The following is a 21,948-nucleotide window of genomic DNA, read 5'->3' on the forward strand; positions in this document are numbered from 1 at the left end:
TGTTTCCTGAGAATTAAACTGAGCACTCTTCTCCTAAATGCAAACCAAGTGATGAATTCATTCTTTGCAGGTGAATCTAATACTTCATTAACATTTTAATAAGAAAAGAGAAAAGAAAGTAATAAAGAAATGAGTTGAAGTAATAAAAAATGTATACCTTTGATATCATGAACTGGCTTTGATTTTTAACCATTAGGATTCTAGGGGGAAAGAAAATTGGATACACCAATCTGTTGTTCTGGGACTGTCAAAATTTTGTTTCTGCCATATCTTTCACACGTGAGAATTAATCTTATAAAATTTGTAAACAGATATTTCTGATTTAAGCCATAAAGCCCTTCCTAAACAGGAAATTAAAAAGGAAGCATCAGTATTTATAATTAATTTACTCAACATTGTCTCAAAATGTTTCTGGTGATTTCTCTTCATTAAGAAAATATATATTATTTTTAGTGTGGTGCTTTGGAAATAAAACATACTTAAAAGTCTATGATGTACAGTTTTGTGCTCAAAATAGTACTAATACTAATACTCAGAAAAATAGGGTCTGGTCTTAGCTCTGATATTTGTTGGCTGATTATGAAGTCTTAGATTTTCCACTGGTAACATAACCAATATTGACCACACCATTTACTTGATCATGAACAATACATCAGGTATATAAACATGAGTCCAGGGATGAATTTAAGTATTAAAAATTCTTGATATAAATGGAATTTATTATTATGGATTCAAACTGTGATTTCTTTAGTGTAAATTTTTTCACTCTTAGAGAACAAATAAGCAACAGGATCCCAGGAATTATAAAAGGGATGGTTTCTACACACTTCAGGGCCAATTCTTACTGGGCCTATTTTGATTTCACTGAAGCCCAGAGCAATTTCTGATTGCATATTGCTGTAAGTTTTTGTTCAAGGTAATAGAAGAACCCTAAATAGTTGTTGTTGCACTTGGGTCTGGAAGAGGCTTGTAATTTTAACATATATTCTATAAAGCAGTTACCTGAGCCGAATTTAATTAAAAGTCTAATCACAAGACATTGTACTAAATTTAGCCACATTTAGTGTTATACGTAGACATTTCTCTAAGAGAGTCCATGTATTTCATTGCTGAGCAAAGCTATAATTTATATAATAAAGGATATAGCACTATAAACATCTTCAGCAAGCAACATTAGAGGCCACATTTCACATAATCGCATGTGTATATTGTTCCTTGGTTTTAATTGCTTTTCTGCAAGTGTAATTGGAAAACTCGCTTTGAAAGTATTTCTGTTCCTAATCATTCACAGTAAATTGCATTTGGAGGTATAGTTGAAGGGAATTATTTTAGAAAAGCCCATGCAGTATTAGAAACATCAGAGATAGATAAAAAATTTACCAAGATTGTCAAAACTGTCCCTATTCAGACTTTCACAGAAAGTAAAATGTGGGTTGGTGGTCCTCATCTCACCCTGATGTGTCTTAGAATTGTTTCCCAGGTGTATTTGGGGGTAGAAAGAGTACAGTGAGATCTAGCTTGGAAATCTAGGGATATTTTAATTTATTTTTGACCAGACTTCAAGATCCCCATAAGAAATAGGGTCAAGTGGAAAATGGCAGTCCAATGACCTCCATTCATTAGACACTTCTATCCAATCTCAATGTTGAGCCTTAGGAAACATGCTGGAAACCCAAGCTGGAAGACTTTTGATGACATAGCAGTTAAGCACACCAGGCCAGAGACAAAACCTCTAGGGTTTCTCCTTTCTTATTAAGAACACAGTAAGTTATACTTATCTTTTGGAGATAATGTGAGGAAATAACCAACCAAGAGAACTTCAGCCAACAAAAGGGAAGAGACCAGTGTTGCTACCAAGTCTGCCAAGTCTTGGACTAGCTTCCAGTGCTTAGTTTGGGGCCATGGGGCAGCCACTGGGTTTAGTGTACCTCCCCAGCCACTCAGGTGACAGTGAGTGAGAGACAGGAGAGCTGCAGGCACTCCTCACTTTGCAGGATCCTGACACGCACAATTTCAGGTATGACTGTTTAATCAACACTAGTTCTCCAACAACACAATTGAAATTGCAGTAGAGATGTGTAGACTGACTGGGAAGGATTGCATAAAGGACAGACTTCTCTTTTAGCTCTTGGGTTCCCATATCACTACACAAATAGCAGAGACTCATCACAATCACTGGCTGTCCATGTCTTCTCTCAAAGTCCCTGGGAAGTTGAGCACCGAGCATCCGCTCTTCAGTTCATGCACAGACAGCAAAGCATGTCATGGTGCCACCTTGTATCCCGCATAAACCCACTTGACATTTTCCATCAACAGATCATGAATAAGGGCATTGGCCAAAAAAGATGAAAGTATGGGGGAAAAAATGAAAAGTGGTAACACAGGAAGTGAAATTCAGGTTGAATGTAGATGGAGTTATAGGAGGAGCTGGCAGTGGAAACATTGGCATTACCGCTGTTTCAGAAATGAGGAGCTCCCCACAGATAGACTTCAGACTCCCCAACTTCCACCATTACTACTATCATGCCCACTGTTCCAGTTTCTACTTCTATTCCTGATTTCTGTTAATATCCACCTTCCCCCAACTGGCTGGGGAGTCTAATTTTCAGTATTATCTTCACTCTTCCTTATTTCTCCTTCCTCAGTCTCCAATATTTTCCCAAATAGAAAACCCAAGATGTTAGTATATGTCTCACTGCATTCATCTGGTAATTACATTAAATGTCTTCATAATAAGCAATGAGAAAAAAATTAGCTGCATATGAGCCAAAGCCTTGTCGGCTCCCCATTTGTTTATCTTCCTTTCTTGTTATCTGCCGCTTCCAGTTCCTTATTTAACATGCTCATTACCTTCCTTATTTTAATCATCTCCCAGCTGACCTTTCCAAATCCATGCTTTTTATCCTGCCCAGTCTCTTGAACACTCCCATTGCTGATCAGCAAGCTTAAGCTCCTTAACCAGAGCTGTAATACTTTCTTTGATTTGGCTTACTGTGCCTTTACAAATTTATCTCTAACTACTCATATATACATTAGTCCCTAATCCCAACTGGGCTATACCAGCTCTGTCTCTTGACCTCTGCTCTCCCCAATTATTCCTTGTTGCCTCATCTCCAGATTCTTCCCATCTATTAGGACCCAGTTAAAATGCCAAACTCCTCAACAGAACTTTCACTCTTATTATCCCATCTAAAAATAACCTATTTTCTTCTCTGAACTCAGCATTTCTGTCCTACAACAACCTTCCTTCTAAACTTATTGTCTGTGTTAACATCATAACCATGTATCCAAGGATGGAAGGCAAAACTCTTCATATCACAAGCTTCTCTCATGTGATCCTCGCGTCTCATGTGATCCTCACGTCTCATTAATTCTATGACTGATGCTCCCGGATAGCTCTTGCCCACTCACCATTGTCACTGCTCCCTCATCCAGACCCTTGTAATCCATGAGGCGTGCTAACTGACCATTCTGCGAGGGCTTTCTCTAGTCTACTGTTCTCACTCTAGGGGACATGTTTTATTTTCTTTATTAACAACATTAATTTAATATGGCTGAAAAACGAAGGCATAGAGAGACATTTTGAAAATTGTAAAACAAACAAACAAAAAAAAGACTCCCGTTATCCCTCTACCATATATGATTGTTAGCATGTTGACATATGTCTTACATGTAACTATGCACATTCTACAGTGTGAGTGTGTCATTAAATGTTGTAGCTCTTGTTATTTATGTTATTTCTGATTTTTGATATTATCCATAATCATATGCCAAATAGTATTGCAAGTAAACCTTTGCTTTTATTTGTAATTAATATCTTAGAATAAACAACCACAAAATTTTTTGCTGGGTCAAATGATGGACACATTTTTACATATCTTATTACAAATCTATCTATGATACAAAATTGATTGTTTCACTTGCCCGCTTCAAAGAAAGATTATTTTGTCTGCTTATTATATGCAGAATAAATTAAAGCCCATTGACATATTATTCAAAGTATCTATTTTTTCCCTTATTTTTGAAATAGTAGAAAAGTGTTACAGAAAAATAGAAAGCCTGAAAGGTAGTTCACTGTCACCTTAGATGTGAAACATAACTACAGTTGAAAATTTGACATATATTTCTATAATTTCTCTCTACAAACATGAATATATAAAATTTGATTTATTCATTTATCTATTTATTGAATTATTTTTTCAAAAATAGTGTCATGTCACATGTTATTCTGAGCATTTTTTCAGTTAATGAATATAGTCAAAGTTCTCGGTCCTTACTTGTAATTCCACCTCAACCTATCACATCACTGCATATTATTCCATTGCCCGAATGTACAGCATTTGTTTAAACCATGCCCTGTCAGGATATCTGGGTTATTTTCAGTTTTTCCCTGTTACCAGCCATGCTGTATGTGCACATTTAAGTTTTTATGGCCATTACAAAATTGCTTTTAAAAAGAGTAGATATGGCCTCCAACAGTGTATGAAAAGGAAGAGTCTCCACATTTTCACCGAAACCCAACAAAGCCTTTTAATCTTTGTCAATTTGGCAGGGAAAAAAAAGTCTCTACGACATTTTGTTTGTTATATTTATTTGCAGCTTTCATATTTTAACATTTTTGACATATTTATTTGTTTACTTATTACGTCTTTCTGCCTTTACTTGAATTTCCTTCCTTATTTCTCTCTGCTTGACAAGACCCCTCTGAGACATCTTGAGGCAGAATTGGACACATGTCCTTCTACGCTGACCTTATTCATAACTGTTGGAGCTTGCGATGCTATGCATTGCAATGTGTATGGCTTTTTTTTTTTTTCTCACGTGTCTGTGTCTGAAATAAGTGTGAGTTCTTTAGTGATGATACTATATTTCGTTTGATTTTTAAATGTTCCCTACCTAGCGGTATAGTGTCTGGCATATTGACTTTTAGTATTTCTTTTGTTTTAAATGGTTTTATTTTAAATGGCTGTTGCTTTATTTGTATTTAAACTTTGTTATATCATTTTTGTTGTTGGAGTCATGAGACATTTTCCAGATTGGCAAATTTCATGGCACTTAGGTGCATAGTTGGCTGGTTGTCTGTGGAAGCTTCTCATTAACATATAACGTACATGCTTGAAACAGCACAAAGTATCATGTATGGCTTGTTCACAAAATAACACCCTGCGTAACCAGCAACCAGATGAAGAAATAGAGCATCACCAAGACACAACATGTGCCCTTTGAGCTCCATTTAAATCATTCATTCTCAACGATGATCACTGTGGCCTTCAGATGAGTCTTGCCTAACTTGAACACTATATAAAATGGAATTATGCAGTGTGATTGGTAATGTATCTTCATTTCTTCAACCTTCACTCCCACTGATATAGCTAGATTATTCTACTGCGTGAATACACCATGACTTATTTATTCATGCTGTGTGTTGATGGACATGTGGATTGTTTTTGTCTGGTTTGGGTTGCCATGTTGAATATGCTTTCATGTATTATTTGGTGAATGCATGCATGTTTTCTTTGGATGCATACCTAGAACTGGAATGTCTGAGTAAGGGTGAGTCCTATACTCAGCCTTGGTAGATTCTGCCAAATGATCTTCCAAAGTGGTCATACCTGTCTTTACTCCTATCACCAGGTAAATAAGATTTCCAGGTTCTTCACCTTCTAACTACACTTGACATTGACTGTCTTTTTCATTTTAGACATTCTAGTGGGTATGTAGTAGTTTTAATTTGCATTCTCTGATTGGCCTTTGGAATATCCTCTTTTATGAATTGCCAGTTGAAGTCTTTTACCCTCTTTTTTTCCTGTGCCAGAATGCCTCTTTTATTTATTGAGGTGTATGTAGTTTTTATATATCCTGAAAGCAATTATTTGCTAATTATATGTTTCACACTTACCCTTTTACTCTATGGTCAGTCTTTTGGTATCATAATGTCCTTTGATAAACATAGGTTCTTAATTTCAATGAGTGAATTTTTTTAAATTCATTTTTCTTTTATAGTTAGTGTGTTTCTTACCTGTATTTAAATTGTGTTATGTCAAATGTTTTTCGGAGTTGTTAGTATTTGGGGGTCCTTATTAAGAAATTCTGCATCTCCAAAATTATAAAAATAATATCTTAGGTTTTCTTGCAGATTTATTTAAACTTCCACATTTATGTCTCTCTTTCATCCGGAATTGATTTTTGTGTATGTATGAAAAATACTTAGTTATTTTATTGTTGGTGGTGTTATCATTAGGTAAAATTAAACTGGCCATGTGTTAAAAAGTCAATCTTTCTTCATTGCACGTTACAATGCAATCATTATCATAAACCAGATATATCTAGATATATAGACATTTTTCTATCTTAATTACTTAGTTATTTTATAATATGTCTTGATAACTGGTACTATAATCTTCCAGCTTTATTCTTTGTAATATAGATTGCTATAACTACTCTTGTCCTTCTGCATTTCTATATTTATTTTAGAAAGATTTGTTACATTCTACAAAAGAAATTTGTAGGACTTTGATTAGAATCACATTATATCAATAGATCAATTTAGGGAAAAGTTACATTATTTACAGTGCTGAATTTTCTGATCCCTAACATGATGTTAGATATATTTATTTAGATCTTATATAACCTGTTTTGGTAATGCTCTGCAGTTTTCTGCATGGAGGTCTTGCACATCTTTTGTTGGAATTATTCCTACCTACAGGATTTTTTAAAATATTAATGTAAATAGTATTTTTATGTCACTATGCATTTTGGGGCTGCTATATGAAAACAAATTATAGTTTTATATTTATCTTTTATAAATTTTCTTATTAATTCTAAGAGTTTGTAGGTTTTCTAGTTTTCTCCATGCATACAGTTATGTTATCTACCATAATAATAGTTTACTTTCTTTTCCCCAAGTCTTATGCTTTTGCTTGCCTTATTGCAATGGCTATAATCTCCAGAATAATGTTATTTAGAAGCGGTGATAGTGGGCCTCAGTGTTCTAGTCCCAGCCTCGGGGACTAAACTCTTAACTGTTCTTTACTGAAGTAAATATATTTTAATTATACAAAAAAAATCTCCATAATGGAAAAAGTAATAAATATTAAATTTTACCATCTGAAGTTATAAAATTCTCCTAAAATCTATAGGAAAACTATTTGAATTAATAAACAAAATTATTTATATGAGATAATTAAAAATCATAGTGTTTCATACTTGTTTATTTTTTCACCTAGCTTTATTTTACAGACTTCTCTCTAGATAGATAGATATACCAATATATCAATATGTACTGGCCTTTTAATTCCTTCATTGTTGACCATTTATGTTATTTTCAATTTATCACCAATTTAAAAATATTTTTATAAATATAGGATGTATATTTCTGTATGTTTGTGTATATTGAGTTCCTGGAGTCAATTTTTATAATCTGTATTTTCTAGAAAACAATTTCACACATAGTTCAGAGTGTATTGCCTGATTTATACACAGAGAAATCACTTAAATAAGTTTCCTCCTTTTTTTTTCTTCATTAGTTTTTATTTTTATCAAAAAGTACTACAAGCACACAGTATAAAAGTAATTCTACAGTGACAGTTACATAAGTAGTTCATAATTCTACAGTGATAGTTATTCCCTACATTACCTTAAATTCTGGAATAGATACACTATGTGGATTTTGCAGTTATTAAGCCTAATGTGTCCCGAGGAGCATTGGTGAAAACCAGTGAATGCCTAGACACATTCTAGTAAGACTGAAGGACATCAAAGGCAAGGAGATCTAACAAACAGCAAAAGAAAGAAAGACACATATTAATTAGCCGATAAAAGACATCTTAACAATATAGACTCAAAGGAGGTCTTTGAAGAACTAAGGGAAAATAACCATTGATCTGGAATTCTATACTCAAACTAGCTATCGTTCCTTACTGCAGATACCTGTTATGCAATTATTAAACACAAAATGGGACTATATTTTGTTTAGGGGTATATATTCACCAGGAATATATGACAGTTAGGAACTTTCATTCTGCTAAGAACATAATTTACTACACATGACTGAATTATATGGAGATGTTGGAAATTGCTCAGTACACTTCAGAAAACTCTTTTTGATCTATAGATCAAATGGATAACAAATTAGTAAGCTTATAAAAGATTTGAACCATGCAATTATTGGACTTTTTTTTTTTAAAGATTTTATTTATTTATTTGACAGAGATAGAGACAGCCAGTGAGAGAGGGAACACAAGCAGGGGGAGTGGGAGAGGAAGAAGCAGGCTCATAGCAGAGGAGCCTGATGCGGGGCTCGATCCCATAACGCCGGGATCACACCCTGAGCCGAAGGCAGACGCTTAACCGCTGTGACACCCAGGCGCCCCTGGACTTATTTTTAAAAGATATTCAACCTCCAATTAGAACCTGCACATTCTGTTCAAGTAAATACGAATCATACATGAACATGATTACATACGAGAAACAAACTGTCTACAGAGAATCACTTTCTTCTATGCCCCAGATGCCAAACAAAATGGGATAGAAATAGAAATCTATAGCAAAAAAGTAATGTAGGGGAGGAAAACACTCCCTTTCTTCCCTCGTAGCTTCTTGGGCTGGTCTAATAATGAAACCGACATAAGGCAGACTAACAGGAGAAAAACCAAATTTAATTCACATGTACAGAAACCCCATTGGAAATATGAGACTCAAAGAACGGCCTAGAGCAGGCAGTTTTTACAGCTTTTATCCAAGGAGATAAGAAGTTCGTGAAGAATAACAAGACAAAGAAGTTAGGACTCAGGGTGGTAAATTAGTGAGGAAGTCACAAGGTTGGGTTGCACAGCCTGCTCGGCCCTCAATTCCCTCTCCCCAGTGGTAGGGATGTCTCTCTTCCTGGTACAGGAGGGTACATTTCACAGCGGACATTTATCTCCTCTTCCAGGGCGACAAGGGGGAGTAAGAGTGTCCCTCTTGCATCAGCTGTTTCTTAAGTAACTTTAATTCACAATAATCAATATTCCAATGTGGCATATTTGGGCTTGGCAGACTCTGCTGGCCTCAGTAAGAAAACACACCGTCCATTTGGAAATCAAAAAAAATATATATATATATATATATTTATATATGGTTAATAACTTCATACTTAACGTACAGTCCCGAATGCACGTATTAGAAGAATAGGAGAACCTAAAATCAACAAGTTAAGTTTGTAGCTAATGGCGTTTGCAAAATAGTATCAGAGAAAATTCAAAGAAGTAGAAATGGAAAAACAACAAGTATTGTGAAAGAAATTAATGAAAGAAACAGTAGAGAGAATTAACAAACCCACAAACTGGCTTTTGAAAAGATATCATTGAGTAGACCAGTAAGTGAAGTGATTTATTAAGATAAAATATAGAAGGCCCAAATAATTAACATTAGGAATGGAAGACATGGTAGAGACGGGTTTTTAGAAAATTTAAGAAAATAATAGATTACATTATATCAATATATTAGAAAAATCTTCCAGTTAAAAGAAAAAAAAATAAGACAATAGTTTGATTCATTTAACGAGGCTAAAATAACCTTCATGTCAAAGGGCAAGCAAAGTACAGGAAATAAAAAAAGAACTGAACTCTGTAATTCATCCTATTGTTAAAAAGTAAATAACTCTATGGTCTTATAAATAGGTGTAGAAAAAATAATTTAACAAAATTTAATATTTTTTCTTTGTTTTAACATTTTATTTATTTATTTGAGATAGGGAGAGAATGAGCAAGAGAGAAAGCATGAGCAGGGAGAGTGGCAGAAGGAGAGGGAGAAGCAGACTCCCCGCTGAGCAGGGAGCCCTTGCAGGACTCAATCCCAGGATCCCAGGATCATGACCCCAGCCGAAGGCAGATTCTTAACCAACTGAGCCACCCAGGTGCCCGTAGAATTTAATACTTTTTTCATGATCAACTACATAGCAAAGTAAAACAGAAACCCTCCTACCATGGTAAGCAGCAGCAATTTTTCTTGAAATAATAAAGGGTTATAGTGAAATCTTTCTGCAAAAAGTATAATATAATATAATATAATATAATATAATAGCAATGACAAAAGAGATAACACCTTGCAAATGTGGGAAAACCTATGTGAGCAGGTAATTCAAAGTCCATGTCTCTCCTTTTCTTCACCTATGACCTTTGACAGTCTCATCTAGTCCTGTGGTATAACAACCATTATGTGCTGAGGACCCACACGTTTAGTATTTCCATCCAGGCTTGTCTTCAGAACTCCCAGTTCATATGAGCACTGTCTCCCCACCGGCTCTCCTCAGTGTGCATGACGCATCTTGCACCCAGCATGCACAGAGACCCTCCTCTGGTCTTCCCCATCCCACAAAACTTTCCCCCTATTTTTTTTCTCAGCTCAGTTGATGGCAACTCTGCTTTTGTAGTTTTTTTAAGAAGGAAACTTGGAGTGGTCTTGCTTTCTCTCTTCCTCATACGTGCCTCATCCACTCCCGGTTCTACCTTCAGAATCTGACCACCACTCAGTCCCTCTGCTGACAAGCTCCTCTGAGCACCATGCATCTTGCCTCGATTACTCTTGATTCGACATTTTCGTCTACAGTCCGCTGTCAACACAGCAGGTGGAGTAAATGTTTTCAATCATAGATGAGCTCATTGCTTCCCTGAAAATGTTCTGCTGGTGTATCACCCAGTGTAGAGCTCAAATCTTCACAACAGTCTCCGAAGTGCTAGCTGTGGCGCTCTCCCCTCACCCCCCACCCACTATTTCCCTCATCTGAGCTCTTATTGCTTCATCCCTCTCCCTGCTCCGGTTACCCTGGGTGCCTGGATGTTCCCCAGAGCTGAAGGCACATCCTCCATGCATGTCCCTTACATGGAAGAGGACAGACCTCCCTGCCTCCTGTGAGCTTCTGCTCAAGTCTGGCCATGCAACATGGCTTAACCTGGCCACCCCATGGAGTACTTCAGTCCTTGCCTCCTGCCCCTGACGGCATGACCGGTGCTCCTGATTCTGCCTTGCCCTCTTCTTTCTCCACTTGTGGTCCCCCCAACTAATACACAGTCTCCCAACGCTACAGTTGCGGGTGATCTCCTGGCTCTCCCATCACCATGTCAGTGCCCTGATGCCAGGTTCTGTGTTCCATTCTCTGATGTATCCAAAATTCCTGGAAGAGTGCTGGGTACACAGCTGGTGATCAGTATGTCCTTGTTGAAATGCTGAACTATGTCGAAGGAGGGATGCCTTAGAGACACAAAAATATGTTCTACCTCATGAGAAATCAGGGAAATGCAATTTGCACAGGATACCATTCCTCAACCATCAGATATTCTTTTTTCCCAGCCCTAGAGTCGGCTACGATCAGGTGTTGGTAAACACCTGTGACAGAACAAGGGTATATGTACATTATTGTGAGACTATGGGCAGAACAGCTGGCAGATTCTTTCTGAGCCTAGAAAGACCCTGGGTGAGTCTACAGGGCTGCTTCCTGCAGCACCATTGCCATGCCTAAGCTGGGCAGATGGGACTACTCTGTGGCGAGCGCAGTGTAGACTAGAGTCATGTTGAATCACTGTGTTGTACGCCCGAAACTCATGTGATGCTGTGTGTCCACTCTACCTCAACAAAAATAAACACACACACACACACACACACACACACACACACAAACTAAAATGCAGAAGCGAATTTCTTTTTAGTAGATGACTAGAAAAATAAAGCATTTATGCTTGCTTGTGAAGTGGAGTGACAAAACCCACATTTTTCAGGATAGAGGCTTTCATGAAATGCTGAATGGAAACAGCAACTGGAAATGGTAGGAGCGCGTACAATGCCCAAATGACATCTCTTACACAATTAGTGCTAAATGTCCAAATTAGGATTCTATATTGCCTGGGGATATATACGCATAGGACGGCAATGAAAATTACGGAAATGAGGGCACGATCCGTGAACATTTCAGAACGTGGAATGACAGAAGGACAGATGAGTAAGTGGAAGGAAGGGCCGTGAGGCTGTATCTAAAAGATTTTATTTTTAAAGATCTGAAGCACATCAGGCAACACGTGAACGTGGGTGGGGTGGGCATAGAGGGTCTGCTGCCTGCTGTACTTTCCTCTGTATTAAAAATATTTCATATGAGACGTCTTAAAAATATGCCACACAGCTCATACTTTCTGCAAGGTGAGATAGATACTGTCTTTGAATATATAATATGCACAGAAGAAATTATTGGGATCCGTGTCCTGTTTTTCCTATGTCATTTATTATGGTTTTTTTTATCATCTCCCTGACGATTTTGTGGAACAAGCAGTGAAACAGTGAAGGAGAAGCTGGAAAGCAAGGCAGTCAGGAAACGCAGGTCTGCGTCCGCATGTTAGCTCGGCTCCTCCACACGTCTGTTCGAGTCCCCAGGGACCACAGCCGCGGCCTCTAGGAGCGAGCTTGCCAGACACAGAGATGTTCACGTTGCTCTGGGAAGGATCTCTAAATCTGATAGATGTATATTAAAATGTTATCAAGAAAGCAGTTTATACGCACATTTCTGCCTTTTTGTTGGTATTTCAAATAATGTATCTTTCTGAAAATAAACTTGATAGAAAACGCAGCGTAAGATCAGACGGTTCAGATTCAAGTACGATATCCTCGTGCTGGAACGTTGCCTTTGCAAGTCTGTTTCTCTTGGCACAGATGCTACCACCTAGTGGGACATTTCAAGAACCACAGGGACCCCGCATAAAAATCGGACTTTGATTCGCTTAAAACAAAGCGATTTCAAACTCACCTTTGATTTGGTGGCCTGAGGAAGCTTTGAATTATAAAAAGAACGGGCAGTCTCGAAAGGAATTGTTTTGGTCCTTGAATACATAGCTCTGCACAGAGCTTGGCAGGCTCTGTATCCTGCACAGGCAGAAGTAATCCTAATTTGCACCAGGGTGTGCGGGGCTCGGAGGCTGGATTGCCTCCTCCCTCGTGGTGGGGTAGCACCAGGCAGGACTGGGTGGGGTTTGGGCGGACAGACAGACGCATGGAGCTTGGCGCGTCCACATTTGTGCTCAGGGTGCTGGGGTGGCGCGGGCAGCCCTCTTCTGAGTGACGTACAAGCTGTGCTCTCTCCCGCAGCCTGCACTTCATCGTGTTCGACACGGAGACGGCCCACGACATCCTGAAGGTGTGGGACGGGCCGGTGGACAGCGACATCCTGCTCAAGGAGTGGAGCGGCTCCATGCTCCCTGAGGACACCCACAGCACCTTCAGCTCGCTCACCCTGCAGTTCGACAGTGACTTCTTCATCAGCAAGTCGGGCTTCTCCATTCAGTTCTCAAGTAGGTGGCGGCGGCCTTCGCGTGTGTCTGCTGGGCACGTGTGTGCGGTGGAGTCAGAACTTGCTGGGTGTCCTTAGGCCTCCCCCTTCACGGAGGTCATTTCTGTTGAGCATAATGTGACATTCGGAGAATGCAGATCAAGAGAAAGGTTCGTTTTTGGACATGCTGTCCATTATCAGGGAGGGCGAGGCAATGCATTCCTTAGTTACATGAAAACATTAGACGTAGAATTTTAAAGACTTCAGTTCACTAGCAAAATGTGCGCCCAAGACAGATGTGGGTCGCTACCTGAATGTGACGTTTATCTGTGGTGCCCCGCAAACCTGCACCAACTGCGGGCCCCTATTACCCCCGCTCTGTGCTATGAAGTCTCCATCAATGGAGCTTCTGGTCAGCCACACGGAGGGTCTACCGTCCACTACCCTGCACAGAAGTGCCCTGCATTCCCCCTCCTTTGTGCCAAGGTTTCAAGTAGTTCACATGATGGAGTATCCCCTACAAGATCGCCCACAGGCCCCTCATTTGCACATTGCAGCTCTTACCCCCTGAAGGAGAGGTGCCACCTTTGCTGCCTGCCCCATTTTTTAATGAGCAGTTTCCCAAGAAGGAAGGAGTGGAGATATGTTGTGGAAGCTCACCCCCTGAGTACCTTCCCATTGCACCATGTAGAGACGTCATATAATTTGGTGGTGCGCACGGTCAGCCGTGGTCATAAAACGAGTGACATTTGCACATAAACACATTCCGACTCAACTGTCTCTTGGCAGGTCACTGCTGAGCCATATTTAGGATTTACATAAGAAAATGGACTTAGCTCAGTTTAATGCTTTAAAAGGTTGCTAATAAAAATGAGATTATCGTCTGTGCAATTTTTTATCTCTGGTTTCCCTGCGATTCCAGCGCAGTAATTTGCAAAAATGTGCTAAATGTTTCACTGGCCCATGGTAAACATATTTGAGGTGAGTTTGTTCCAGCTAACCTGGTTTGGGGGAAAGCATTTCTTTATTCCAAGATTTTTCCTCTTTCTTCTTCTTCTTTTTTTTTTAATCTTCAGAAGTGGGAAGTAGACGGTATATGTGTGATTTACTGTCCTTATTCGGCAAAACAGAAAAGTCGGCAACACTATGAGTTTATGTTTGTTTCTCTTACCCATTCTATACTTCCGTGCCCTTTTTTTTTTTTTAAATAGATGTTTATTTAGAACAGGTTTAAGTTCACAGCAAAATTGAAAGGAAGGCTCAGAGGTTTCCCATCTGCCCCCCGCCCCACGCACAGCCTCCCCCACCACCAGCAGCCCCACCAGATGGTGCACTTGCTGTAACTGATGGGGACATGTCATCATCACCCAGAGCCATGGCTCACGTTGGGGTCCCCTCTTGGCGGTTGACATTCTGTGGGTTTAGACAAATGTACAATGACGTGTGTCTACCATTATAGTATCATACAGAGTAGTTTCACTGCCTCAAAATCTTCGATGTTCCGACTTTTCATCCCTCCCCTGTACCCTCACCCCCTGGCAAACACAGATCCATTTACTGTCTCCATAGTTTTGCTTTTCCCAGCATGTCATAGAGTTGAAATCATATAGTATATAGCTTTTTCAGACTGGCTTCTTTTACCTGGTGATATGCAATTAAGGTTCCTCTGTCTCTTTTCACCTCTTTTTAGTGATGGAAAATATTTCATTGTCCGGATGGACCACAGTTTATCCATTCACCTCCTGAAGGGCATCTTGGTACCTTACAGGTTCTGGCAATTGTGAATAAAGCTGCTATAAACATTCTTGTGCAGGATTTTGTGTGGAAGTAAGTTTTCAGTTCATTTGGGCAAATACCAAGGAGCATGATTACTGGATCATAGGGTAACAGTGTATAGTTTTGTTCCTGGCCTTTTTAAAATTTTCCCTTTTATAAATTCTTGCAGAACTCAGAAACCACTTATTTTTCAATGTTCCTTTTTAAAGGCCCTTTATTACAGTTATTTGAGAATCATAGATATTTTGGTTCTTCTCATATGATTAATACATTGACATTTAGGAAGTGATCAACATGAACACATCCATTAAAATTCCGCAGAAATGAGACTTGCTTATTTTTTTTAAATTCAGTATTCCATATGTTCCTGTTCAGACCATATGAAATTGTCATTTTTGTAGATAAAAGTGTTTGACAATTGGCAGTTTCATATGGTTTGACAAGACCTTGCACAAGAACTTTCCTTCCCCCATTTCCAGCTAATAAGTTTGTGAGTCTGGTAGGCTTTGGGAAATTCCATGTTTTAGGGCATCTGAGGCTTTTTTATGAACGGGTTGCTGCAAGGTTGTCTTTAAAACTCTGTAAAAATGGGGGGAAAAGATATAAAACCTTTGTTTGGCATAATTTAGAAAAATTTATCCTGGGCCCTGAGTAAGGGAACGTGGGTTTCTATCTTAACCCCTAAAGATTTGTGACTGACATTCTGTCTCTGTCCTTATTGCTTTATTTGTGGATCGAAGATGCCGCACCAATTTTTAAGGACATTTGCATTTACAAAACTCTATATTCTATGTTGTAAATTTTCCATTTGCCCTTTTTAGATTATTCTCTACCATTTCTCAAGCTACTTTCTGACCCTAGAAGTGAACTATGTCTTCTGTCCTATTTGAATTCATCCAATGGGGAGCTCTGGCAGGACATGGGAGACACAGGAAGCAGAGTGGGGACGTGGTTCCTTGTTCCCTCCTTGCTGGTTCCCCTGGGGTTGGTTATGTTCCTCAGTCAGAGCTCAATGCTTTTCTCAAGAAGCCATGTCCATCCATGTTCTTTTCCAGTTCTTCTTCTTCTTCTTCTTTTTTTTTTTCTTATAACCATTTCCCAGTAAGCACACTTCTACCTGGGATTAACTTTTTAAAGAAACCCTCTCAAATAATCCTATTGGAAAGGGGCCGTATGTTTTGTGTTGGATCCTGAATAATACAGTTCTATAAGCAATATTGGCAAGCATATGAAATGGTCAAGAGTGTGTTCCACTCTCTCGGTTAATAAAACAAATCCCATTTCTCATTTTTCTAAATGAAATTATGTGCAGTTCAATTTCCCATGCATTAAGGTAGATGAGAAACCCAATGTCAGCTGACTTCACAGAGCTCCCTCCCAATTTTGGAGTGTGTGGGAAGCAAGGATGTATTCTGTGGGGTCAGTAGGGAAGGACCAGCTCCTCTCTGCCCTTGGTTATTGTCTCCACTCTTGCCTCCCCACATGGTCCTGGTCTGTTTGGCTGCCATTGCTCTTGGCAGCCACACAGATCTGTCTTACACGGGCTCTATCTGTGGACCACAGGCTGGAACGTGGACAGTTGTCCTGCCCTCTCCACAACCAAGATGCTCAATGAACGTCACGGCAAACTCTGTCAGTTCCAGGACACCAGTGGGAGTGGGACACTGAGACACAAGGCTCGGTGTCTCTGAGAACTTGATGAAAAGTTGACTCTTATGTCTAGGGTTGCAAACTTGTTGGAGTTTGCTCAGGACTTGTCTGACTTTAGCAAAGAAGTTTCCTGAAACCCTTCAGTCAGATTATAAAACAGATACTCCTTTGTTCCAGGAACCACTTTCAGACGCAGCAAACTGGAACAACTGGTCAACCTACCCACACCCTTGACCAATGTGCCCCTATCCATCTCTGTAGTTCCAGAGCCTTCCTTTTGTCACTGGAGGCTCCAGCAAGAAAACTAATTCAAGCTGGAGTCTTTCCAAACCAAAGGCTGAGTCTTCTCAAAATCTCCAAGACAACCTATCCCTCCAGACTAAAAGGCCTTTGCTCCTCTTCTGTAAGGGAGAGGAAGGAATAGTCCATGTATTCGTGTCTAATCTCAAGACAGCAAAACAAAAAGTAAAAGAAGAAAGAAAAGGTACTTGATGTATGTTAGATTGTTTTACCATGTATAAGTCAAGCTAATGTTAAAATTTGAAGTATTAGCACAACATTATGAGTTCAAAATAAAATTTAAAATGATGGAACTGAAATGGAATGTTCTCCTCATGTAATTGATACTTCAAGTATGACCACTGTTGCCAGGCAAAAGTACCATTTATTCAATAGGATTAAACTAGAGTTTTCTTGGTAAACCATTTTAACATGCTAGTATGCCAATAATATGTGAGCTACGAATTATAGGTGTCACTGAATTATTGGAGGGAAAATATTTATTTGGACATTGGTTTTCTTAGAGACATTTGAATCACCGGATTTTAAATAAATTTGAAGCATAAGAATTGGACACCAGCGCTGCTGTACCTCGTAGGCACGTAACTCCGTAGTCAGTTGGAGCTTTGTAATTTTATTTGACTACGTCCCTGTCCCCCAAACATGTTCTCCAACTGTTCCAGGCTTCCCTTTCTCTCTTAGTCCTCCTGAGCCCAGTGGCCCCTCTATTGCAGCCTCTTTTGCTGCTTTTCCTCTTCCTTCTCCCAAACTGTAAAGGCTGGATGTCACAAGGGTGACATCGTGTGTTTCTTCTCTACCAACATTCACTCCTCAGGTTTTATCAGCCAACCTCCCAAAACCTCTCCCCTGAGCATCCACTGCCTACTTGGCACTGCTGTCCACTTCAATGCAGAGATACGGGGCAGGCAACTGGACACGTGACACTCGTCCCCACTTCTAATCCGGTCTGTTCCTGAGCCTCGTGTTCTTGAAGTCTTTCTTGTCAGGGCAAATGTCGATGCCATTGTTAGTTGCTCAGGGCAAAGCCTTTGTTTTTACAAAACTCTTTGCCTCACACCCCACGTATCATCCAGCAACAAATTCAGTGCAGTCCATATTCAAATCCCCAATTCCAACCAATTCTCTCGACCTGTACTCCTACCACCTCAGTCTAAGTCATCAGGGATTGGGCTGAGTTATCATGGCTTACAAACTGTCTTCCTCTCTCCTGCCTTTGCCCATTTACTAACTTACCTGAGCACAGAAAGCGGGATGAGTCTTTAGAGAAGCAACTCAGATGACACCTCACTTCTGGTCAGTGTCTTCCCATCCCAGCAAGACACATTTCTGATTCTCCCTGTTGCCAAAATAAAGGCTCTAAAATCTTCTATGCAAACTTGCACTAATCCACAGTTTCCATATCATCTGCAACCACTGCCCTCCACCCTGTCGAACCCCTTGTAACTTACACTCCAGCAGGACAACAATCCTCCCTCGGTATGCCCCACATATATGGCATATGTGCATTTTACAAACTTACGTACATACCCTTTCCTCTTTGCTGGCTTAATGAACCCCAGTGTAGCCACAGCCACCTTTTAAGATTGCTTTAGTGGGATGAGTCATGTGTCATTTAACAGTCTCCAAATCGAATGCCCATACATCTGTTACAGTGCTTACAGTGAGTACTCTATTTGCAGTTACTAGACACATTCTTGTAGGGCAGACTATGTTTGTATTTCTACAACATGATATATCATTAGTGGCTGAAAAGTATTTGCTAATTGAATATGCTTGAAAATATTAGGATGATTTTGATTGCATGGCAAACACTTCATGCCATCTACAGAAAATGATGTCTCTTGCATTACCTTTAGCTTCATTCAAAACTTCTAATAGAAGATTTTAATAATAAATATTTAAATGCTAATTTCAATATTAAGATTCTTTCACTTCTGGATTTGTTTTTACCCGATGTTGACAGTTGAGTTAAATTATCTTCATGTAATGTTTATTATCAGAAGTACAGTGGCCCATAGAGACTGCATCTTGACTAGTCAAGAACATATTATACAGATGCCATAAAAGTTGGGCATCTTTGCTGACCATTTATGTTTTATAATTATTTAGACATTTATTTATCCTTGATTCCTTAATATCTTGATGCCATTTGGAAACCAGACAGAACATTTTTATTTTATAAAGCTTAATACCCATTTTTTAAATGAACGCAGTTTAATCCATCATTTGATAAATTTTGTTATTTCATTAAAACATGATCATTTTTTTCCCTGCTCTAAAATAATCTTGGGCCAGGGACTGCTGTTTACTGAGGCTATGGAAATAGTAATTGCTTCTTCTCAACTCTGCATGTGTGTGTGTGTGTGTGTTTAATGGCTGCTGATAGAGTAGGGATGGATCACAGGCTTCCCTATGTGTGTGTTGACTTCACTTTACCGTAAAACAAGCTTTTCTGCGTTAGGAAATGAGCTGCTCATGCTCACAAGCTATGTAAACCCCATTAAAGGCCCGTTGTCCTGCCAGCTCAGCGCAGCACGTCAACGTGAGAACATGTGCTGACTAGTGCGATTACGCTAATTGTAATCAGCCTAACACTTTTCATTAAAGCTTAATTACCATTTAATCATGCATAAAATGCAAGAAAATGGAGTTCAGCACGCAAAACTGACCTTTACTCTGCAGGTTAAGTAAACTTCAAGCGAGCCTTCCGTGGTCCGGACTATCAGCACTTCTGAGGGAACACAGCTCTGGAGCGACTGGGCATCTCAGATTTTCTGAGATCGATTTCTTCGTAAATCTTGGCTGTAACTTAGTGGCTACATGACATCTCTTCCTAATTTGCTTTATTGAAAGATAATGTACTAGGTACATTTTTATGTTTTAAAAAAAACCCATTTGTTGTTTATAATGGAAGAGGCCACTGGGGCTGCCAAGTGCTGAACAGAGTGGGATTGTTTTATGGGAGAGACCCAGCTGTGAACCTTGGGTTAATGGGCCAGGATTCTGTGAGAGACAGCACAGAGCAAGTGAAACTAGAACCACTGATCCTCTCTGCTCTCCCAGAACTTTCCTCAAGGGACCAAGGGATCAACTCTTACTGTTGCCACTCACACACATGGATTGTGAACAGCTCGAGGTCAAAGAGTTCTATTCAGCTTTGATCACCAGCGCCTAGCTCGTGATAGAGGTACAAAGCATATGTCCTGAATTGATTGAGCCTAAGATGCCAGTTTAGCCGAGGCTCTAAATCCTGTAATTTCGTGGAAAGCTGGGATTTTAGCTGTGATTAGCTGTGTCTGATACCAACAAGATTGGTAAGGAAAGGAAAGGAGAGAAACAGGATATGTAAATGACAGCTCTCCTGTTTGTGAGAATACATCTTTTTTTTCTTCCAGTTTTGTTGAAATATAATATGGCATTGTATAATTTTAAAGTATACAACCTGGCAATTTGATACATTCATATTTTGCAAAATGATTACCAGCTTAGCTTTTGCTAACACCTCCATCACATCACATAATCACCGTTTCTTTTTAGTGGTGAGACTAGGTAAGATCTACTCTCTGAGCAACTTTCAAGTATATAATACAGTGTTTTTCACTATAATCACCATGCATTAGATTCCTAGAATTCATTTATTTTGTAATTAGAAGTTTGTACCCTTTGACCAACATCTCCCCACTTCCCACGTGCTCCAGCCTTGGTAAATACCTTTCTACTCTCTGATTCTATTAATTTGTCTCTTTTGGATTCCACCTATGGGATGTTCTAGAATATTTGTCTTTCTCTGTCTGATGTATCTTACTCAACATAATGCCCTCAATGTCATCTGTATTGTCAAAAATGGCAGGATTTTCTTCTGTTTTTAAGACTGAATAATTTTCCATTATATGTCTATATAGATAAAGACAGACAGATGTAAAGATAGATATATACAATGGGATTACATCTTCTTTATTCACTCATCTATTGATGGACATGTAGGTTGTTTCCATATCTTAGCTACTGTGAACAATGCTGCAATGGACATGGGGGTGAAGATATTTATTCAAGATCCTGTTTTAATTTTTTTTTAGATTAATACCCTGTAGTGAGATTGCTGGATCATAACATAATTCTACTTTTTAATTTTTTGAGGAACTTCCATCATGTTTCCCACAGTGACTGCACCAATTTATATTCCCACCAACAGTGCACAATGGCTCCATTTTCTTGAGGATATCTCTTTGATGCTTGATAATAAAAGAGGATATCAACATTCTTCTATAGAACTACCAGCTGGAATATCATCTGTCACTGCATTTCTGCTAATATAAATCCTACTCATGCTCAGCACTCATTGATCAGACCTCCGGCAATAGTGATTTCCGTGGGCAGTCACAGCATGCTGACCCTTCCCTAAGACCTTGGACATAAAATTCCCCATGAATCTCAAACTCTAAATCAACACATGATATATTAGGCAGACTTGTGCAACCTTGTTTTAAGGAAAGAGAAATGCTCCCAGATTTAATAGACTGAATTCTCACAATGTCTTTAAAAACATGGCATTCAAAAATAAGTTGAGTCAGTAATGAGAGTGTTGAAAATGCAAATCACCTTGATGATAATTGTTGAGTTTAACCATCTAACCACACCCTTAGCCTCATAATGTGTGTCATACCGTTACTATAATAATTTGGAAGTAAAGAATTTAACCATTTCTTTATTCACTCATGTATGAATGGCATTTATTCACCAACAAATATTTGACCTCTTCCTACTATGTTTCTGATACAGTGCTGGTAATGGGACTCAGCGCTGTGGAAGGCAGAAATAGACCCCGTCATCAAGGGTTGTGAGGGAAAGGCAATTAGACAATTAACGTCTACAAAATATAGGTTATAGCACCATTGGAACCATATATGCTGTTCATCAGCAATCCGCCATGTCTC

The 21,948-nt window shown here is 39.0% G+C and overlaps 1 protein-coding gene across 1 annotated transcript in view; it reads left to right on the forward strand.

The window, feature by feature from the left end:
- CSMD1 (CUB and Sushi multiple domains 1) overlaps positions 1-21,948 on the forward strand; it is a 1,039,667-nt gene that overhangs the window by 728,932 nt on the left and 288,787 nt on the right. The window contains exon 24 of the mRNA XM_087856321.1: positions 13,108-13,310. Coding sequence (XP_087712447.1) covers positions 13,108-13,310 — 203 coding nt within the window. The remainder of the gene's footprint in view (positions 1-13,107; positions 13,311-21,948) is intronic.

This window comes from Ursus americanus, chromosome 27, assembly GCF_024610735.1.
Source record: "Ursus americanus isolate L20-20 chromosome 27, mUrsAme1.1.p, whole genome shotgun sequence".
Classification (NCBI taxonomy): Eukaryota; Metazoa; Chordata; class Mammalia; order Carnivora; family Ursidae; genus Ursus; species Ursus americanus.